This window comes from Hyperolius riggenbachi, chromosome 3, assembly GCF_040937935.1.
Source record: "Hyperolius riggenbachi isolate aHypRig1 chromosome 3, aHypRig1.pri, whole genome shotgun sequence".
In the NCBI taxonomy this organism is placed as follows: Eukaryota; Metazoa; Chordata; class Amphibia; order Anura; family Hyperoliidae; genus Hyperolius; species Hyperolius riggenbachi.
Genome location: NC_090648.1, coordinates 355,979,718 through 356,001,121, shown reverse-complemented (window position 1 = coordinate 356,001,121; position 21,404 = coordinate 355,979,718). Strand labels below are relative to the sequence as shown.

General features: G+C 45.5%; 1 protein-coding gene across 4 annotated transcripts in view; it reads left to right on the top strand.

The window, feature by feature from the left end:
* The window catches only part of HRH2 (histamine receptor H2), a 230,029-nt gene that overhangs the window by 85,558 nt on the left and 123,067 nt on the right, over window positions 1-21,404 (top strand). For all 4 annotated transcript variants that reach the window (XR_011030041.1, XR_011030040.1, XM_068272836.1 and 1 more), the window contains exon 2: window positions 12,530-14,105. Coding sequence is in view for 2 of the 4 variants with exons in the window: in XM_068272836.1 (XP_068128937.1) it covers window positions 12,988-14,105 (1,118 nt within the window). In the remaining 2 variants the exon portion in view is untranslated. The remainder of the gene's footprint in view (window positions 1-12,529; window positions 14,106-21,404) is intronic.

Sequence of the window (21,404 nt, the reverse complement as noted above, 5' to 3'; positions counted from 1 at the left end):
CAGTATAGGTAGCCAGGCATAGGTGCTCACAGTACAGGCATAGGTGCTCACAGTGTAGGTAGCAAGGTTAAGGTGCCTTCAGTATAGCTAGCCAGGCATAGGTGACCACAGTATAGGTATCTAGGTAAAGATGCCTTCAGTATAGCTAGCTAGGTATAGGTGCCTTCAGTATAGCTAGCTAGGTATAGGTGCCTTCAGTATAGCTAGCTAGGTATAGGGGCCTTTAGAATAGCTCGCAAGGTATAGAGACCTTTGGTATAGTTAATTATGTATAGGGGCCTTTAGTATAGCTAGTTATGTATAGGTGCCTTCAGTATAGCTAGCTAGGTATAAGTGTTTTCAGTATAGCTAGTTAGGTATAGGGGCCTTTTAGTTAGGTATAGGGGCCTTCAGTATAGCTAGATAGGTATAGGTGCCTTCAGTATAGCTAGCAAGGTATAGGGGCCTTCAGTATAGCTAGTTAGGTATAGGTGCCTTCAGTATAACTAGCAAGGTATAGGGGCCTTCAGTATAGCTAGTTAGGTATAGGGCCTTCAGGACAGCTAGTTAGGTATAGGGCCTTCAGGACAGCTAGTTAGGTGTAGGGGCCTTCAGTATAGCTAGCTAGGTATAGGGGCCTTTAGTATAGCTAGCAAGGTATAGGGGCCTTTAGTATAACTAGAAATGTATGGGGCCTTCAGTATAGTTAGTTAGGTATAGGGGCCTTCAGTATAGCTAGTTAGGTATAGGGGCCATCGGTATAGTTAGTTAGGTATAGGTGTCTTCAGTATAGTTAGTTAGGTATAGGGGCCATCGGTATAGCTAGTTAGGTATAGAGGCCATCGGTATAGTTAGTTAGGTATAGGCGCCTTCAGTATAGCTAGTTAGGTATAGGGGCCATCGGTATAGCTAGTTAGATATATAGGCCATCGGTATAGTTAGTTAGGTATAGAGGCCTTCAGCAGAGCTAGCTAGGTATAGGTACCTTAAGTAGCCCACTCCCTCTGTGCGCCTCCTCCGCTCGCCCCCCTCCATCAGTGCACCTCCTCCGCTTGTCCCCTTCCTCTGTGGGCCTCCTTCGCTCGCCCCCACCCTCCATGCGCCTTCTCCGCCGCCCCTCCCTCTGTGCGCCTCCTCCGCTCGCCCTCCGCATAGAAAGAAAAGAATCGGCTCACCTAACAAGGGAATCCAGCGTGGTGCGCAGACCCACAGACCTCTCGCTTCCTCCTCTGTTCCCCCTAGTGACCGGCCCTTGCAAATGCGTCATCACTAAAGCCGGTCACTAGAGGGAACAGAGGAGGAAGCGAGAGGTCTGCGGGTCTGCGCTCCACGCTGGATTCCTTTGTTAGGTGAGCCGATTCTTTTTTTTCTATGCGGAGGGCGAACGCTGGATTTTCTTGTTAGGTGAACCGATGCTTTTATCCATGCAGGGGGCGAGCGGAGGAGGCACAGGGGGGTCAGGGGAGGACAAGGGCGAGCGGGGGATCGGTGGTTGTGCGGGGATGCAGCCTCTGGATTCGGTGGATTCGTTAAGCAGGAAATGCCGTTGGGATTTGAATCCACGAATCTCGCATATTTCCCAATATTCGAGGGATTCGTGGATTCGCCAGATTCGTCGTCCCATCCCTAATTGTAACAATAGAAACCAAAAAAAATGTGCATTCCAGCATACATAAACCATACAATTAGGCATTTTCAAGTTTATGACAAATTAAACTGTTACATATGGCACTTATAAAGAGTATGTGTTGCAGCGCTTTCACATGAGTTTGGTACCGACTAGTTAGGTGCCACTAGTAAAAATCCACCTCCTTATTCCTTATGGTGCCCACACATGGTACCATTTTTTCATTAATTTTTTTTTTTTGATTGGATAATTTTGTTCGGTTATTCCATTAGAGCGAATATAAAGATTTTTCCAACATGTCCGATCAGATTTTTATTAAAAAAAAAAAAAAAATGGGATAATCATTTGTTTTTCTTGATCGAAAAAAAAGGATTATTTTCAATTTGATAGTTTTGTCGAATAAACAGGAAAATCAAATGTTTTTATTGTATTGTGTCTGGGCACCATAACACTAACTCCTGGTTCCAAATGACTTGATCGAACTTCGGTATCAGCAGATCATTCCTTTAGAGAAAGATTAATAGATCACATGACCAGAGACCCTCAAACACATAATACATCAAATCACAGTGAAAACATCACCTACTCATAATACCAGGTATCCAAAACAGAATTATTAATATCCAAATAATGAATTGTTGTGTCTGAGGATTCTACCCAAAAGTCCTATTTCTTCATAAATGTATTAGGCTGATTCCGGACCTGATATAGCATTGCACTCTTTGGGCTTGATTCACAAAGCGGTGCTAACTGTTAGCACGCCTGTGAAAACCCCCTTAGCAAGTCTAAACGAGCTTTTCGCGCACAAAACTTTACGCACGCAAAACTTTATGCGCATAAAACTTTACTCATAACACTGCACAGAGCGCAGGGCGCTCCGCGCGAAGTGCCCATTAAAGCCTATGGGGCTTAGCGCGCGCATAGGACTTTGCGCGCGTAAAACTTTGCGCGCGGTACTTAGCGCGCGATCTGATTGAGAAAACCGGTGCTAACCTACTTATCACCCTGGTTAGCACGTCTAAAGACTTTAGACGTGCTAAGTTGGTTAGCACCGCTTTGTGAATCAAGCCCTTTGATGCAGTGCAAACCTATGGCCCATGGATTGACTCCCACTTTTGCCACGCCACAATCCACTTATAGTTTCTTCCCTGTCTGATCGATACTGCCATTTGATGGCCAAAATTATTGTAATTTGGTCAATCGGTCTTGTTGTGCTGTAGAGTTCTGACAGATTTAATCAGAGGGATTGAATCTGCTGGGAATCAAATAGAAAGTTAATGCATATATAGCCTGCTAAACAGGATGGGATTCTCTGTGACTCCATTCCACTGCCATTGGTTATTCTAAACGAATGAGAAATCATTATTTTTGCTGCCAATTACACTACACAGTGCAAACTTCAGTCCTTTTAAGAATCGGCCGAATAATACAGGGAGAAGCGATGTGAACAACAGTCAAGAGATTAAAAGTCATTTTTATGGCTGACCAATAATGGTCCTTGATGAATGGACCAAAGATTACAAAGTAGGAATTGTGATGATAGCTACAGAAATAGTTATTCTGATAACATGTTGATAAACCGAATACAGTGATTTTAGTTACAGAGTGCAACCCAATGTTTCACTTCATTTTTCAAAGAAATCTTGAGTTGTGTGATTTTCTGTAGGTGTTGAAATTAGATCTCCCATGTTGAGTTGAATGATTGGCTCCTATAAAGTGTTTGCAGCCGGCTAATAGCACCTTTACATGTTGGAGATTGTGTTTTGACTCCAGCTTCACAACCAAAAGGAATGCATTGTTTGTGCTTGTCTAAAGCATCTACGTTATATATCAAACGATAGAGCAATGTGAACTTTTCACTACATTTGACTTTTTAAACCATTATTTATAGAAGAAAACATGAATTCAGATTCAGCTTATCAGTTTGAACGCAGACTTGAAGAGCTTTGTGCAAAGACTTATTGCTTCTTCCCATTCAAATGACACATACCGGCAGCAGGTTTTTGAAGTCCCTGATAGTTCAGTGATGTTATCTGTAAAATGCATGAGGGAAGCAGGAGCAGAACTGGGTCATTCTACATCATTCTTTAGAAGACATCTGCAGTTTGGTGCTTTTAGAAATACCTGAATGTGGAATGTCATGATACATAAGAAAAGGGATGTTGGTTTGTCACCACTGCGATAGGCTTTGGTCATCTTTTTATAGCGTTGCTTAATTGAAGTCAATGTTATGAATGAAGATGAGAAGAGCTGCCTGTAGGAAAATGGATGGCCTGTTATGTTTAGATAATAGAGAAGATCAACCACATTTAAAGGGAACCTGAGGTGAAAAGAATTTGGAGGCTGACATGTTTTCTTTTAAACAATGCAAGTTACCTGGCTGTCCCTCTGATCCTGTGTCTTTAATACTTTTAGAAATAAAAGAAAAATTGAGAGCCCACAATAGTGTAACATGTTAAAGTCCAAATGGACAAAACAAATACAAATTCAATGTGATGTAAAACAAAAGAAAAAACAGGGCACCGAGAGCCCAATAGTGCAGTATAGTTTTAACAGAGAAAATCTGTCTAGATAGTTCGTGCAGAAATATACTCACAAAAAAGGGTCACCAGCAGGCAACCACTTGAAAGGCAGGTGGGGAGAATTGGTACCCGACCCCACTCGGGTATAAAAGTCGCTCTCTGTAGACAGGAGAAAAAAGGGGGCGTACCCCTCCACCAAGGGTGGATAAGTAATATGTATCAAACGCAGATAGAACAGAGGCGCCAAAAAGAGTAAAAACACTATTATTTAAAAACAGTAAAAAGAGGGAAGGTAAGGTGGACTTACCTCCCTCTAGCAGTGGAAAACAAAACTCTGAGGTAGAGTAGAATGCATTTATTAAACAGTGTAACTCCTAAAGATGCAACGCGTTTCGCGGGCCACAGCACCGCTTCCTCAGGCTATACAGGAGTTCAAAAAAGCTGTATCCAATCCAAGTATTGACAGAGGTGCTCATTCAATACTTGGATTGGATACAGCTTTTTTGAACTCCTGTATAGCCTGAGGAAGCGGTGCTGTGGCCCGCGAAACGCGTTGCATCTTTAGGAGTTACACTGTTTAATAAATGCATTCTACTCTACCTCAGAGTTTTGTTTTCCACTGCTAGAGGGAGGTAAGTCCACCTTACCTTCCCTCTTTTTACTGTTTTTAAATAATAGTGTTTTTACTCTTTTTGGCGCCTCTGTTCTATCTGCGTTTGATATAAATTCAATGTGATGGTATACTCACGAAAATGGGCTACCTCAAAGGCAACCGCTATATTGGCAGGTGGGGAGGTTAGACTCAACTCCACTCCGGTTAAGAAGTCGCTATTGTAGGTCTGAAAGAAGGAGGTAACACCCCTCCACCAGGGGTGGATAAGTTGCAATTGATAAAGGGAAAAACAGAGGCATCAGGAAGATTAAAATGTACTAAAAACAATTTAAAAATGGGAAGAAGTGGTGGACTTCACCTCCCCATTGGAGACTCAAATTGTATCAGGCAATAACTTTATTCTACTTTATGTATACTCCAAAAACAGTGCAATGCCTTTTGCAAGTATTTTACCCGCTTCCTCAGGCTATAAATGGGAGTAACTTATGCAAGCTCTCAGCAGAGAAGACGCCTTTACCTCCGAATGCGTGCACTAAGGTGACAAATCACATGCCCCAGTGCTGTACATTTGCATTGCTATGTAATGGCAGATCAATGCATCCATAGAGTGTTGGGGCCCCAAAACTGTCACCCTAGCAAGCTCATCACAGCGCTACAGGTGGCAGACATTAAAAGTGTATAAACAAGTATAGGTATTGCAGAGGGTAACAAGGGGTGAACAGGCAAGGGGATAGGGGTTAAAACTTTACTGGGGATAAAAAAACAACGTTTTATTTTATTGGAAACGTGTCACTTTATATATCTTTTATTAAATGTAAAACTTTTTTTTTTGGCCTAACTTTATTGAACAATGGTTGCTATGTGCAAGCAGGAATCATTCCTTTTGCATAGCTCCTGCATGTGTGGGAGAGTGCATGGGCATATACAGGCTTGCCGGTCTGTAGTTTTTAATCAGGGACGTCACGTAGATTCTACATCCTGGAACCTACAGGAACACTAATTAGGATGTAGAATCTACGTCCTAAAACCAAAAGCAGTTCAAAGTGACCTTTCTTAAAGAGACTTTAAAGCCTCCCTTAAATCATATTTTTATTTTAAAAACCTCTTTAGCATGATTGCAGCACCTAAAACGCTGCATCCCTGTGGCTGAAAACTCAATTAATCACCCCAAACTCCCTGGGGCTAATTGCGGGGATCGTTTTCGCATAGGGGCAGAGCATTGGGCAGTAGTTCTGCCTCTACTCCATCAATCTGCATGGTTCTCCGCCCCTCCCTGCCCCTCTCAGTCTTCTTTCACTGAGAGGGTAGGGGAGCGGTGGCGATCAGAGCTGATTGATGCGCATGGAGGCAGAGCTACAGCCCAAAGCTCTGCCTCCACTGGCAGCAAAATCCACGACCAGGAGAATTATGGGTGATTAGTTGAGTTTTCAGCTGCGGAGATGCGGCATTTTACGTGTTGCAATCCTGTTTAAGAGGTTTTTAAAATAAAAACATGATTTTAGGGAGGCTTCAGTCTCTTTAACATAACTAGGAAGCTTATACATTTAAAAACTAGCTTTGATGCAGACTGCCTAGTGCAGGCATGGGCAAACTAGGAACTACAAATCCCACAATGCATTTGCCTTTATAAGTCATGACTGTGGCTGTCAGACTCCTGCAATGCATTGTGGGATTTGTAGTTCCTCAACAGCTGGAGGGCCAAGTTTGCCCATGCCTGGCCTAGTGTCTACATGAGACAAGGAAAACATCTGTGTCAGAAGTTGGCTTTTAAATGTGCAGTATTTGTATAGGTGTGTACTAAAATGAAATGACAAATGAGTCAGATCTTCGCATATCTTAATGGGTGTAGGGAATTGTGATTCAGCCAACTCAGGTATCCCAAAGCTGCCAAAATGAAGGAATCTGGCAAGATCCAATCTAGCTCATTGTTGCTAATAATGACATTGTGTTCCAGACATACATGATTAAGGAGTTTCGTGAAAAGCTTGAAAATAAGCTAATTACAGGGTCTCCTTTTCTTGTCATTGTTTAAAAACTGAATCTATTTCCTCTATAATGAGAAGAAAAGGATACTGAGCTAGTTAGTGGACAGAGCAAGCAAATGGCGAATGCAGTGCTTTTGTTAATTGAGGTTAATGCCTCCAGTATCTCATCTCTCTTCATTTGTTATTCCAGAGTAATTAGTCAGGAAAGAGTAACATATTCATACCGTGCAGACATTGCAGTAGCTCCATATTGAATGTATGCCGTATATGCTAATGTAATAGATCAATGAACTGCAACCTCATGCATTCCTCTGAATATCCTAATCGATAAGTGAAGTTAACAGAGTGTTACAATGGCATGTATTACTAAATGAGCTAAAATCAACATAGACCTTGGTTACATACAGGAAATGCACGAAGGTCATACACCTCTCACAGCTTTAGGATGAATTTGAGTCACTATGGCTAAAGGTCCACATAGGTATTAGATTACATCTGACTGGTCAGACTCTCGACAGGCTGACACTATAAGAAAGAAGTTGGAAAAGCTTGCTAAAACTTGCTTCTCTTCATAAACAAACCTGCCCGCCTGCTGTCACGTTTCTGGGGAGCGTGAATCCTCTGTGTGGCCAGATGGGTGCAGCCATGGGGACCAGATGGGTGCACCCGAAGGTGACTGCTGAGTGCGACTGGATAATCCAATGCCAGCTACAGGCAGAGCCAAGACAAGGTCCTCCAGCACCCAAGCCTGAGACACCAAAGTGCGCCCCTCCCCCCACCCCAGCCGCCACATACTGATTGATATTAGACCAAAGGCAGCCATACACTGGTCGATTTGCCATCAGATTGACCAATAGATAGATCCCTCTCTGATCAAATCTGATCAGAGAGGGATCGTATGGCTGCCTTTACTGCAAACAGATTGTGAATCGATTTCAGCATGAAATCGATTCACCATCTGTGAAGCTGCCGCTGCCCCCCCGCCAGCTATACATTACCTGTTCCGCCGGCGTGTGTCCCCGCTCTCTCCGCTGTCTTCTTCTCCATGCTGGGCTCCCAGTCCGGCTGGCTTCACTGAACTTCATGTCCAGGGAACAGTAGAGGGCGCTCTACTGTTTAAACTTCCTGCCAGGACAGGAAGTTCAGTGTAGCTAGCCGGACTTGGAGCCCAGGGCGGAGAAGAAGACAGCGGAGAGAGCGGGGACACGCGCCAGTGGAACAGGTAATGTATTGCAGCTAGTGTCAGTCATCGGGCATTCAAACGCCGCTATCGACGCACTCCCGACCAACCGGTGATCGAGCAAAATCTTCCACTTGGACAGATCAACGAGAATCAACGGGAACTATTGATTTTGAACGGAAATCGATCGTTCTGTCAGCGTTTGCACAACGATTTCACAGCAGATTCGATCACAGTGATCATATCTGCTGTATATCGGCGGGAAAATCGTTAGGCGTATGGGCCCCTTAAGAAGTGCCCCAGGGCCCCCAACACCTTAATCTCTAGTTATCTGGCTTGCAGTCAGTTCCATGTATCCCCTTTTCTTATTTTCCTCTGCTTCAAACACAATAGGGGAATGATAGCTAAGTGAATTGTGCTCCTCCTCCTACATTGCACCCTGCGACTGGAGACTCTCTTGTCTCTGCCTTGGCCTGGCCCTGGGTAAAGGTACAACAGACAATAGACATAGTCAGGGATAAGCCAGGAGTTGCTAACAGGAAATCAGTCCAAATCAGGTGAACGTAGGACAAATGGATAGTCAAAGATTGCCAAGGATCAAAGCCAGGATATCAGTTCATAAAGGTATAAGTCTTTAAGGATACAGGGACACAGGAAACCTGATGCTCAGGCAATGAGCATCAAACAAGGAAGCACATTTAAAAGATAGTCCAGGAAGTGAGCTCACATGCTCACTTGCAATCAGGGATGCATAGCAGATTACAGCCACTAGATGGTGTGGGAATGTCTTAAGGTCCTAGAAGGGAAAACAGTTCTGTAGGCAGAGTCCTGAGCTGGTGAGTGTCCATGGGCAACCACTTGCTGAGACATGACACCTGCTCTGCCAGTCCCCTCTCTGGCAGCCTTAGCTTTTCTAACTGAGCAGCAGCTGCCATCCCAAATATCTAAATCCCACCTCATTAGCTGTGCTCTAGATTCCAATCTCTATCATTTCATTTAACACTTCCAAATTACTTAGGGAGGTAAGACACAGAACATTTATATTGCAATTTTCTCCCCTGCAGACTCATAAAGCGTCAGCTGCAACCACTAGGGTGCACTCAGTAGGCAGTAGCAGTGTTAGGGAGTCTTGCTGGCGTACGTTAAAAAGGGGCACTGGGAAAAAAGGGCGCGGGGTTTTAAACGATAAACATGCATAACGTTTAAAAATATAATGTACTATATTTCGTTTAAAAATAATGTTTTATAAAGTTATAAATCATTAAATAATGTGCATGAAATTGGCAATTGTGAAAACGTTAATCTTCCGTTTAAAAAGTGAAACGTATAATAACGTTTAAAAAAAATAGTAAGTAACCCTCCCTGTACCTACCCCTAACCCCTAGACCCCCCTGTTGGTGCCTAAACCTAAGACCCCCCTGGTGGTGCCTAAACCTAAGACTCCCCTGATGGTGCCTAAACCTAAGACTCCCCTGGTGGTGCCTAAACCTAAGACCCCCCTGTTGATGCCTAAACCTAAGACCCCCCTGGTGGTGCCTAAACCTAAGACCCCCCTGTTGATGCCTAAACCTAAGACCCCCCTGGTGGTGCCTAAACCTAAGACCCCCCTGTTGATGCCTAAACCTAAGACCCCCCTGGTGGTGCCTAAACCTAAGACCCCCCTGTTAGTGCCTAAACCTAAGACCCCCCTGGTGGTGCCTAAACCTAAGACCCCCTGGTGGTGCCTAAACCTAAGACCCCCCTGTGATAAGCATTAATAACGTGTGAATAAAATATTGTGCTGTTTTTCGTTTAAAAATAATGTTTTAAAAAAGATTGTACTGTTTTTCGTTTAAAAATAATGTTTAAAAAATTATAAATCATAAAATAATGTGTAATCATGAGAAGCAGTTATAAAACAGTAAAAGTCTCCGGGCGCCGCTTATAAAACGTTATTTTTCTCCGGCGCCCTTTTTTCCTGTCGGGCGCCCATTAAACGATATTTATTATGGGAGTGAATGGCGGCGCCCGATTTGTCCACTTGCCTCAGGCGCCCGAATTTACTGTTACCGTCTTGCTGAAGGTCTCCTTACTGAATAGGTGCTGGCTTCCTGAACAGGACGAACTGAGATTCAAACCCTGGACTCCTGTGTCAGAGATGGCGCCCTGCCTTGACCAGTACACTATCCAGCAACTTGAACACTATGCTCCCTTGGTCTGTCATGCTACCTCTTTACTGACTGCTTATTCAGTCCTTTTCATCCTACTTTTTGCCATACCATTCCACTGTAAGTTTTCAGTGATCTGACTGCAAAATTCAAAAAACTGTCATTTGATGCATTTGATCCTGCACTTTCACCACACTTTCATTTCTAGGTGTTGGGCAGCCTAACCTCCCTGGCAGTTTATTTCTGTCTGGATTTATGGGTCTAAAAGCAGTAAACTTTTTTTCAAAAATTTAAGGCCTCCAATTCTTAATTCATAACTCCCCAAAATATCAGAATATGTCAGAATAAAGGTCGTGTAGACATCCCACATATAATAAAAGACTGAAAAACACAAAATTGTTGAAATGATTACATTTATGGATAAACGTAAAAAATAGTGAAACAAATAAGGCACCAGACTATACCGTATGTACATATATACCTAATACACCTCCCGCATGTGGTATATTTTGAAACAGGGAATGGCACAGAGGGCGACATCACAATCGGGGCAGTAGAAGCGTGATTCCTTTTTGACTTTTTTCCCTTTGCTATAAGTTTTAAGGCAGAGAGTAGTCAAAATCCAGGCAGAGGTCGGTGCAAACGGCAGGCAGAGAGTAGTCAAAATCCAGGCAAAGGTCGGTGCAAACGACAGGCAGAGAGTAGTCAAAATCCAGGCAGAGGTCGGTGCAGATGTCAGGCAGAGACTAGTCAAAATCCAGGCAGAGGTTGGTACAGTTGGCAGGCAGAGAGTAGTCAAAATCCAGTCAGAGGTTGGTGCAGATGGCAGGCAGAGAGTAGTCAAAATCCAGGCAGAGATTGGTGCAGACGGCAGGCAGAGAGTAGTCAAAATCCAGGCAGAGGTCGGTGCAGGCTGCAGGCAGAGAGTAGTCAAAATTCAGGCAGAGATCGGAGCAGATGGCAGGCAGAGAGTAATCAAAATCCAGGCAGAGGTCAGTACAGACGGCAGGTAGAAAGTAGGCAAAATCCAGGGAGAGGTCGGTGCAGACGACAAGCAGACAGTAGTCAAAATCCAGGCTTAGGTCAGTGCAGACAGCAGGCAGACAGTAGTCAAAATCTAGTCAGAGGTTGATGCAGACGGCAGGCAGAGAGTAGTCAAAATCCAGGCAGAGGTCAGTGCAAACAGGTAGAGAGTAGTCAAAATCCAAGCAGAGGTCGGTACAGGTGGCAGGCAGAGAGTAATCAAAATCCAGGCAGAGGTTGGTGCAGATGGCAGGTAGAAAGTAGTCAAAATCCAGGAAGAGGTCGGTACAGGTGGCAGGCAGAGAGTAGTCAAAATCCAGGCAGAGGTTGGTTCAGACGACAGGCAGAAAGTAGTCAAAATCCAGGCAGAGGTTGGTGCAGACGGCAGGCAGAAAGTAGTCAAAATCCAGGCAGAGGTCGGTGCAGACGGCAGACAGAGAGCAGTCAAAATCCAGGCAGAGGTCGGTACAGGTGGCAGGCAGAAAGTAGTCATAACACCACAATAGACAAACATATGTGCGCTGGCTGTTACAACCAGGACTAAAGGATATTATGTCCAAAGTAAATCAGTTCTCCAATGTCAGTGTCAGACAATGAAATTAGGAAAGGTAGCATCCAGTGCAGCTCTATCAGGGGTGGGATTTGACAAGTGTCTGTATTAGAAAAAGGAGAGAGAAGAGAGCGCCTCTATAGTGCAATACCTTTAATTCAATTTGCAAATTGCAAAATAAATGCATGTACAAGATTGTATAAATTTGCAAGCATATCTCACATTCTCACTGTTCCACGCCTCGGGCGTTAACCGTGGCCAGCGGGGGACATCAACAAGGGTCTGTGGTAGGTCAGGAGTCCAGGCAAGTTCAGTGTGCCGGGTTATTATGATGACGTGTTTTGACACGACAGGATCCTGACTTGACAAAGACACACTGGCTTGTCGAAACGTTTGCGTGCAAATTAATGTTGCTTGAACATGAAGCAATCAAATCTTGCTGAGGTAAAATGTAATTGGTCAATTTTCAAGCTGCATAAATTGCATACAAAATTTGCATAATCCTGCATAAGCTCAAAATTATTTGCATCTTATTGACCACCCTTGTAACTAAATACTACACTATACAGGGCTCCTGGGGGCTCTGTGTGTTTTTGTCTTTTTCTGGAAGGATCTTTGGACTTCTCCAGACACCACCCTATATATTTGACTTCATATTTTATATTTTCCAGTGCTATGGAGCATGGTGGCAATATATATGCAAATTATTTTTGCACAATTGTACATGTTTAAGTTAAATATAATGACATAAGGAACAGTATCTTAGTGACTACACCCTAATTTTGAGATGTAGCTGCATTGACTAAGCATACAACAAATGTTTTTCAAGTGTTGTTAGTTTGACACTGCAGTTATATCATGTAAGTTCTACATGTCTGACATTTACTCTTACTCTTTCTCCAGGTTGCATGAGGCATAGAAACCTGCAGTGCTAATGAAGAAATATGCTGCAATCTCTGCGATACCTCATCACACGCAGGCAGAAATATTGCTGCTAGCAATGGATTATCTATTGAAAAGCACAGCCTGGTGCTGGGATAGCAATAGCAGTAGTCAGCAATACTTTATCTATGTGTAACAGAGAAGCCTCATGACAAAACAAAACAAGCACTCGTTAATCACACCTTAGAGAAAAACAAGACAAAACAGCAAAACGCAGGCAAATGAAAATAAACATCGGTGGTGTGAAATATCTCAGACACTGTTCCTGGATTTCGGGGTCCAGCAATGCAAATCAGAATATTGCACTGCTGGGCCCCATTATCATGTATCCATCAATAGTTATGGTTGATGAACACTGCTAATATACCTCTGGAAAAGCACACAACAAGCTTAATGTAAAAGGAAACAGTAGCAAACTCATGTGTTCTGACATGGGTGGTGATCTCAAGGATTCCGTTGCTACATGCTGGAAGACAGTTCTGTACAATGTTCTCATTGGAGTGGTCCTTGTTCTGATCATCATCATCACCATTTGTGGTAACGTGGTGGTGTGTCTGGCTGTGGGCTTTGACCGGAGACTTCGCAGCTTGACAAACTGCTTCATTGTTTCTTTGGCTATTACAGACCTTTTGCTTGGAATTTTGGTGCTTCCCTTTTCAGCCTTAAACCTGTTACATGAAGAATGGCCCTTTGGATCTACATTCTGCAACATCTATATCAGCCTGGACGTCATGTTGTGTACCGCTTCTATTTTGAACCTTTTCATGATCAGCTTGGACCGCTATTACGGTGTGACAGCACCTCTGCGCTACTCCATGTTTGTCACTCCTTGTCGTGTTGGCATAGCTATGGGCTTGATATGGGTGATTTCACTGATGGTGTCATTCCTTCCCATACACCTTGGTTGGAATACAAAAGATAAGTCAGTACAAAACTCAAGAGAAGATAACAGCAAAACATGTGAATTGGAGTTGAACAAGGAGTATGTATTAGTGGACGGCTTATTAACTTTCTACCTTCCTTTGGTTATCATGTGTCTCATGTACTATAGGATCTTCAAGATTGCCAGAGAGCAAGCTAAAAGGATAAATCATGCCAACTGCTGCAATGCCGTGAGTCCTTCACTGCCCACTGTTCGAGAACATAAAGCTACAGTGACACTGGCAGCTGTCATGGGAGCATTTATCATTTGCTGGTTCCCATACTTCACTGTATTTACATATGAAGGGGTAAATGACATTGAAGTAGATGAGACTGCTTCTTTAATAGTCTTGTGGTTGGGCTATGCCAACTCGGCTCTCAACCCAATTTTATATGCTGCTTTGAACAGAGACTTCCGTACAGCCTACCAACGCCTTCTTCATTGTAGGCGTGTGGGTCCTCTGAGCCATGAGACCCCTCTGACACTGCTTCATATACGCCGCCCAGAAGAAAGAACTCTACAGGACATGGAAAACTTGCAGGAGGACAAGGAGCATAACCTCCAAGACAGCAATGGAAAGGAATTTAGTCCATTCATCAAAAATGTAGCAGAAAGGTAATATACATATTTATCGATGTCCTATGTTTATTCAATTATGCAAATATGTGCAGGTAAAGAACCTCTTGTTTCATAATGTGCAATAAACCTCCTTAGGAGGTTATGAATGTGGAAAACAGAAGGAAATGTATAATTTTGTAACAGGACCAGTGATGGACCAAAGTGGCGAAACAACTTAAGAGAGTCATGTGAGCTTTGTCAGTTGTGTGAGCTGCACTACAGTGGGGGGAGGGGGAGTTACAATTCCCCTCGATAGAGGTATCTTGTGGTACCCCCTATTACCTGTGATCCAGAACTGACTTTTGGGTGGAGTCTCAGTAAATGGAGCTTATTGCAGTTTAGTATGTGTCAATAAAGGTCAGAGGGGATTTTTAAAAGGGAACCAAATCAGTTTTTGGTTTTTTTTTATAAATCTGTACTGTTACTTTTTAACTATCTGACTGGGAATTACATTATTATATTCCTTATTTGCCCTGGAAAGACAATTAGGAAAGGACAGAGTGCACTCTATGTTCCCTTTTTAAACCATACAAGACCAAATATTTTACAAGATTGGGGAGAACTGTGCAAATGATACTCATTGCAAATGCTAGCAACACTATGCAGGGGAGTCAGAACTGCCTGATTGCAGCTCAGCTACAACCAACAGAACATGTTGCAGATGAAAATGAAACTCATTGCAAATGCTAGCAACGCTATGCAGCTGCATGCATGTAGGGATGTCAGAGCTGCCTGGCTAAAGCTCAGCTGCACCCAACAGAGCATGCCACAAGTGAGATCATGTCATGCAGGGATGTCAGAGCTGCCTGGCTGAAGCTCAGCTGCACCCAACAGAGCATGCCACAAGTGAGATCATGACATGCAGGGATGTCAGAGCTGCCTGGCTGAAGCTTAGCTGCACCCAACAGAGCATGCCACAAGTGAGATCATGTCATGCAGGGATGTCAGAGCTGCCTGGCTGAAGCTCAGCTGCACCCAGCAAAGCATGCCACAAGTGAGATCATGTCATGCAGGGATGTCAGAGCTGCCTGGTTGAAGCTCAGCTGCACCCAACAGAGCATGCCACAAGTAAGATCATGTCATGCAGGGATGTCAGAGCTGCCTGGTTGAAGCTCAGCTGCACCCAACAGAGCATGCCACAAGTGAGATCATGTCATGCAGGGATGTCAGAGCTGCCTGATTGAAGCTCAGCTGCACCCAACAGAGCATGCCACAAGTGAGATCATGTCATGCAGGGATGTCATAGCTGCCTGGCTGAAGCTTAGCTGCACCCAACAGAGCATGCCACAAGTGAGATCATGTCATGCAGGGATGTCAGAGCTGCCTGGCTGAAGCTCAGCTGCACCCAACAGAGCATGCCACAAGTGAGATCATGACATGCAGGGATGTCAGAGCTGCCTGGTTGAAGCTCAGCTGCACCCAACAGAGCATGCCACAAGTGAGATCATGTCATGCAGGGATGTCAGAGCTGCCTGGCTGAAGCTTAGCTGCACCCAACAGAGCATGCCACAAGTGAGATCATGTCATGCAGGGATGTCAGAGCTGCCTGGCTGAAGCTCAGCTGCACCCAGCAAAGCATGCCACAAGTGAGATCATGTCATGCAGGGATGTCAGAGCTGCCTGGTTGAAGCTCAGCTGCACCCAACAGAGCATGCCACAAGTGAGATCATGTCATGCAGGGATGTCAGAGCTGCCTGGCTAAAGCTCAGCTGCACCCAACAGAGCATGCCACAAGTGAGATCATGTCATGCAGGGATGTCAGAGCTGCCTGGCTGAAGCTCAGCTGCACCCAACAGAGCATGCCACAAGTGAGATCATGACATGCAGGGATGTCAGAGCTGCCTGGCTGAAGCTTAGCTGCACCCAACAGAGCATGCCACAAGTGAGATCATGTCATGCAGGGATGTCAGAGCTGCCTGGCTGAAGCTCAGCTGCACCCAGCAAAGCATGCCACAAGTGAGATCATGTCATGCAGGGATGTCAGAGCTGCCTGGTTGAAGCTCAGCTGCACCCAACAGAGCATGCCACAAGTAAGATCATGTCATGCAGGGATGTCAGAGCTGCCTGGTTGAAGCTCAGCTGCACCCAACAGAGCATGCCACAAGTGAGATCATGTCATGCAGGGATGTCAGAGCTGCCTGATTGAAGCTCAGCTGCACCCAACAGAGCATGCCACAAGTGAGATCATGTCATGCAGGGATGTCATAGCTGCCTGGCTGAAGCTTAGCTGCACCCAACAGAGCATGCCACAAGTGAGATCATGTCATGCAGGGATGTCAGAGCTGCCTGGCTGAAGCTCAGCTGCACCCAACAGAGCATGCCACAAGTGAGATCATGACATGCAGGGATGTCAGAGCTGCCTGGTTGAAGCTCAGCTGCACCCAACAGAGCATGCCACAAGTGAGATCATGTCATGCAGGGATGTCAGAGCTGCCTGGCTGAAGCTTAGCTGCACCCAACAGAGCATGCCACAAGTGAGATCATGTCATGCAGGGATGTCAGAGCTGCCTGGCTGAAGCTCAGCTGCACCCAGCAAAGCATGCCACAAGTGAGATCATGTCATGCAGGGATGTCAGAGCTGCCTGGTTGAAGCTCAGCTGCACCCAACAGAGCATGCCACAAGTAAGATCATGTCATGCAGGGATGTCAGAGCTGCCTGGTTGAAGCTCAGCTGCACCCAACAGAGCATGCCACAAGTGAGATCATGTCATGCAGGGATGTCAGAGCTGCCTGATTGAAGCTCAGCTGCACCCAACAGAGCATGCCACAAGTGAGATCATGTCATGCAGGGATGTCATAGCTGCCTGGCTGAAGCTTAGCTGCACCCAACAGAGCATGCCACAAGTGAGATCATGTCATGCAGGGATGTCAGAGCTGCCTGGCTGAAGCTCAGCTGCACCCAACAGAGCATGCCACAAGTGAGATCATGTCATGCAGGGATGTCAGAGCTGCCTGGCTGAAGCTCAGCTGCACCCAGCAAAGCATGCCACAAGTGAGATCATGACAGAGTGGCTTTTAATGCATTTTGTGTGCCAAATATGATGTACTCCAACACTGCAGTTGCTTGGTTCTCACTGTTCAGAACTGAATCTGGGCAACTTTTTTAATGTTATTCGCCATCCCTAATTTTCATGTGATGCTCTCTTTAACACTTCCTGGAATAAAGGTAGTTTAAAGTTTAGCAGAACGTTATAGCTGTGTAATATACAGTACACCATCAGAGGGATTAGGTGTCCCCTTGCATTGCTTGCATATTCTACAAAAGCAGGCTCACAACGGAAAGGAATATTCTGATCACACATTATACCTGCTGTGTGAGCAGGGTTGGAGCCGCCACTGCAACTGCAGGGGCCCAGAGCAGTAAGTGGGCCCCAATTGCTACTTTACTACCTCTGATAAAGGGGTTCATTATTCAGATCTGGAGTTTTTGTGGCTAAACTTGTTATGGGTGTGAAGATTATGATGGCCACTGATCCAGCATACCCATCAAAATAGCATACATATGCTACTGAGCATGTGCAAGGTCAGGCAGCCTATAAATTAACCCCATAATGCCCATCAGCAGCACTAACCTTGCAACCCGAGTTAGCAGCCTGGGTCCTGGTGTGCAATGTCCACTATCCAAGTGGACATAGACTTAGAATAAAAAGTTGTCCGAGCCTAGCGAAAACCAAGCCCGCAGCCCAGCGAGCGAAGCGAGCCGGCAAGGGAACACTGAGTCTGCTAAAAAGGAGAATATCACTTTAATGTATGCTATTTTTACAATGTTTGCTGATTTGCTGGTACGCCACACTTGTTTTATGACCCTTTCAAGATGGGTCCCCAGGCTGTGATGGTCACCAGGGGTAAGGAAGGGAAAGGGGGTGAACATTGGGGGACCCCATCAACGTTTTGCTGCAGTACAGCAGTAAAGATGTCACTATGTGATAAATGTCCGAATGTAAATCAAGGAGAGGGAGGATTTTACAACGAGTAAACACTGACTAATTCATTTATACATAATGTTAAAATGGAACACTTTTTTACTATGTTATTTTCACTGGAGTTCCTCTTTAAACACATGTGATTTCCCATGTGCATGATTAGGTGATTGAAGAAAACACAAACTGGCTAAACGGCACATAAATATTAACCACTGAAGAGAATGACTTACCGTATTTTAGGTCTTTAAACAGCTACAGTCTCAAAGGATGGGCAAACACTGACTGAATCATTTATAAATAATTATTGTAAAAGTTCCTCTTTAAAACCGCTTTGTAAATGTGTCTCACTGCCTCAAAAAGAATGCACAAAGTTAGACATGACAAAGTTTAGGATTTTGGTTCTGGTTCATTTTAGGTGATCCAGTAATTTGTGGTGTCCTTCCTTAGCTGCCTTAAAGAGACACTGAAGCGAGAATAATTCTCGCTTCAGAGCTCATAGTTAGCAGGGGCACGTGCTAAAACGCCGCTATCCCGTGGCTAAACGGGGGTCCCTTCACCCCCAACCCCCCCACCCCCTGCAAAATCAACGTCCAAATTGGTCGTAGATTTTGCTGCTCTTAGAGGCAGGGCTAACAGCTGCAGCCCTGCCTCTAGTCGCGTCTATCAGCGGCGCATCGCCGCCTCTCCCCCGTCCCTCTCAGCGAAGGAAAACTGAGAGGGGTGGGGGAGAGGCGGAGATACGCGCTGACAGACGCGCGTGGGGCAGGGCTGCGGCGGTTAGCCTTGCCTCAAACAGGAAGTAATCCCCCGCTGCACGGAGGGGATTTGGGGGGTCAGGGACCCTCGTTTAGCCGCGGGGATAGCGGCGGTTTAGCAGGGGCACACATGCCCCTGCTATCTATGAGCTCTGAAGCGAGATTTATTCTCGCTTGAGAGTATCTTTAAACAGATCAAATTAATTATGATTTACTTGTTACTTGAGACTTGTTACTGATACTTGTTTTATGGCTAGTCGACTGAACATTCCACAATATACATTGTTTGTGTATATGGCCTGAACCTCCGATTTTCGGTTCGCAAACCAGGTTCGCGAACTTCCGCAAAAGTTTGGTTCGCGCAATAGACTTCAATGGGGAAGCGAACTTTGAAAACTAGAAAAATGTATGCTGGCCACAAAAGTGATGAAAAAGATGTTTCAAGGGGTCTAACACATGGAGGGGGGCATGGCGGAGTGGGATACATGCCAAAATTACCAGGGGAAAATCTGGATTTGATGCAAAGCAGCGTTTTAAGGGTCAAAATCACATTGAATGCTAAATTGCAGGTTTAAAGTGCTTTAAAACATCTTGCATGTGTATACATCAATCAGGGAGTGTAATTAGAGTACTGCTTTACACTGACACACCAAACTCACTGTGTAACGCACCGCAAACAGCTGTTTGTGTAGTGACGGCTGTGCTGAACTGGTGCACACCATGGCCAGAGTGCAAGCCGTGGCGGTTTTCAAGCCCATATGGTTGCCGGGCTAAGGTAGCTGAATGACAGAACAGTGACTGCCCAGCTGATCAAATTTGGTCTGTCCACAATGAAGCAACGACCTTATTATCTTGGGTGTGCCCCCCCTTGAGACACTCATATAGCCGGCGGTCATTGCTTCATTGTGATACGCAAGCCCCTTCACCGTGGCAAGGTAATGATCATGAAGGGGAATTGGCACATGTACATGCCTTTTTTGTTGTTGTTGCAGCTGCAGTGCGGCCAGAAAAATTAGGCAGGCATGTACACGCACCAGAAAAAATTAGTATAGCGAAAATTCAGGAATCCACCTGGAGTCATGGACCCTGTTGGTGTTGGCGGAGAAGGCAGTCAAGCGGCCTGCGGGCAGAGGTGCTGTGTGGGGAGCGACTTAGTCTTGGGGCAGGCAGTCACACGGCGTGCAGGCAGAGATGCTGTGTGTGGGGACTGACTTAGTCTTGGGGCAGGCAGTAGGCCTCCGGGATCCATGCCTCATTCATTTTGATAAAGGTCAGGTACTGAACACTTTTGTGACTTAGGCGACTTCTCTTCTCAGTGACAATGTCTCCAACTGCGCTGAAGGTCCTTTCTGATAGGACGCTTGAGGCAGGGCAAGACAGAAGTTGGATGGCAAATTGGGACAGCTCTGGCCACAGGTCAAGCCTGCGCACCCAGTGGTCCAAGGGTTCATCGCTGCTCACAATGTCTACATCAGGCATGCACAAACTTGGCCCTCCAGCTGTTAAGGAACTACAAGTCCCACAATGCATTGCAGGAATCTGACAGGCACAGTCATGACTCATAAAGGCAAATGCATTGTGGGACTTGTAGTTCCGTAACAGCTGGAGGGCCGAGTTTGCCCATGCCTGGTCTACATCCACACTTAAGGCCAGGTAGTCGGCTACCTGCCGGTGCAGGCGTTGGTGGAGGGTGGATCTAAAAGCGCTAAGGTGAGACGTTGGACTAAAGAATGTCCGCATGTCCGACATCACCATGAGATCGCTGGAGTGTCCTGTCCTTGCCTGCGTGGACATGGGAGAAGGATTACTGGCAGTGGTACCTTTATTCCATTGTGCTCTGACATCACCCTTAAACGCACTGTAAACCATAGTTGCCAGCCTGTTCTGTAAGTGCTGCATCCTTTCTGCCTGCAGGTGAGTTGGTAAGATGTTCACCACTTTGTGCCTATACCGAGGGTCTAGTAGCGTGGCCACCCAGTACAGCTCATTCCCCTTCAGTTTTTTATACGGGGGTCCCTCAACAGGCTGGACAGCATGAAAGACACCATCTGCACAAAGTTGGATGCAGATGTACTATCCATCTCCTCTTACTCTTCCTCAGTGACGTCAGGTAAGTCCTCCTCCTCCCCCCAGCCATGAACAATACCACGGGAACGTTGAGCAGCACAAGCCCCCTGCGATGCCTGCTGCAGTTGTTCTTCTGCCGCCGCCGCCTCCTCCTTCTCCTCCTCCAAAGAAACACCTTCCTCATCATCTGAGTCTGACTCCTCTTCCCCACACAACTGTTCCTCCTCCTCCCCACTCTGTGCTGCCGCAGGTGTTGAGGAAACATCTGCTTCTGCTGAAAATTGCTCCCACAATGGTTCCTCCCGTAACTTTTCCTCTTCACGCTCCTCCACAGCTTGGTCCACCACTTTACACATGGCACGCTCCAGGAAGTAAGCGTGTGGGATCAAGTCGCTGATGGTGCCTTCACTGCGACTCACCAGGTTGTTCACCTCCTCAAACAGCCACATGAGCCTGCATGCATTTCGTATGAGTGTCCAGTTGTTGGGCCAGAACATCCCCATCTCCCCAGATTGTGTCCTTCTACTGAAATTGTACAGGTACAGGGTGAC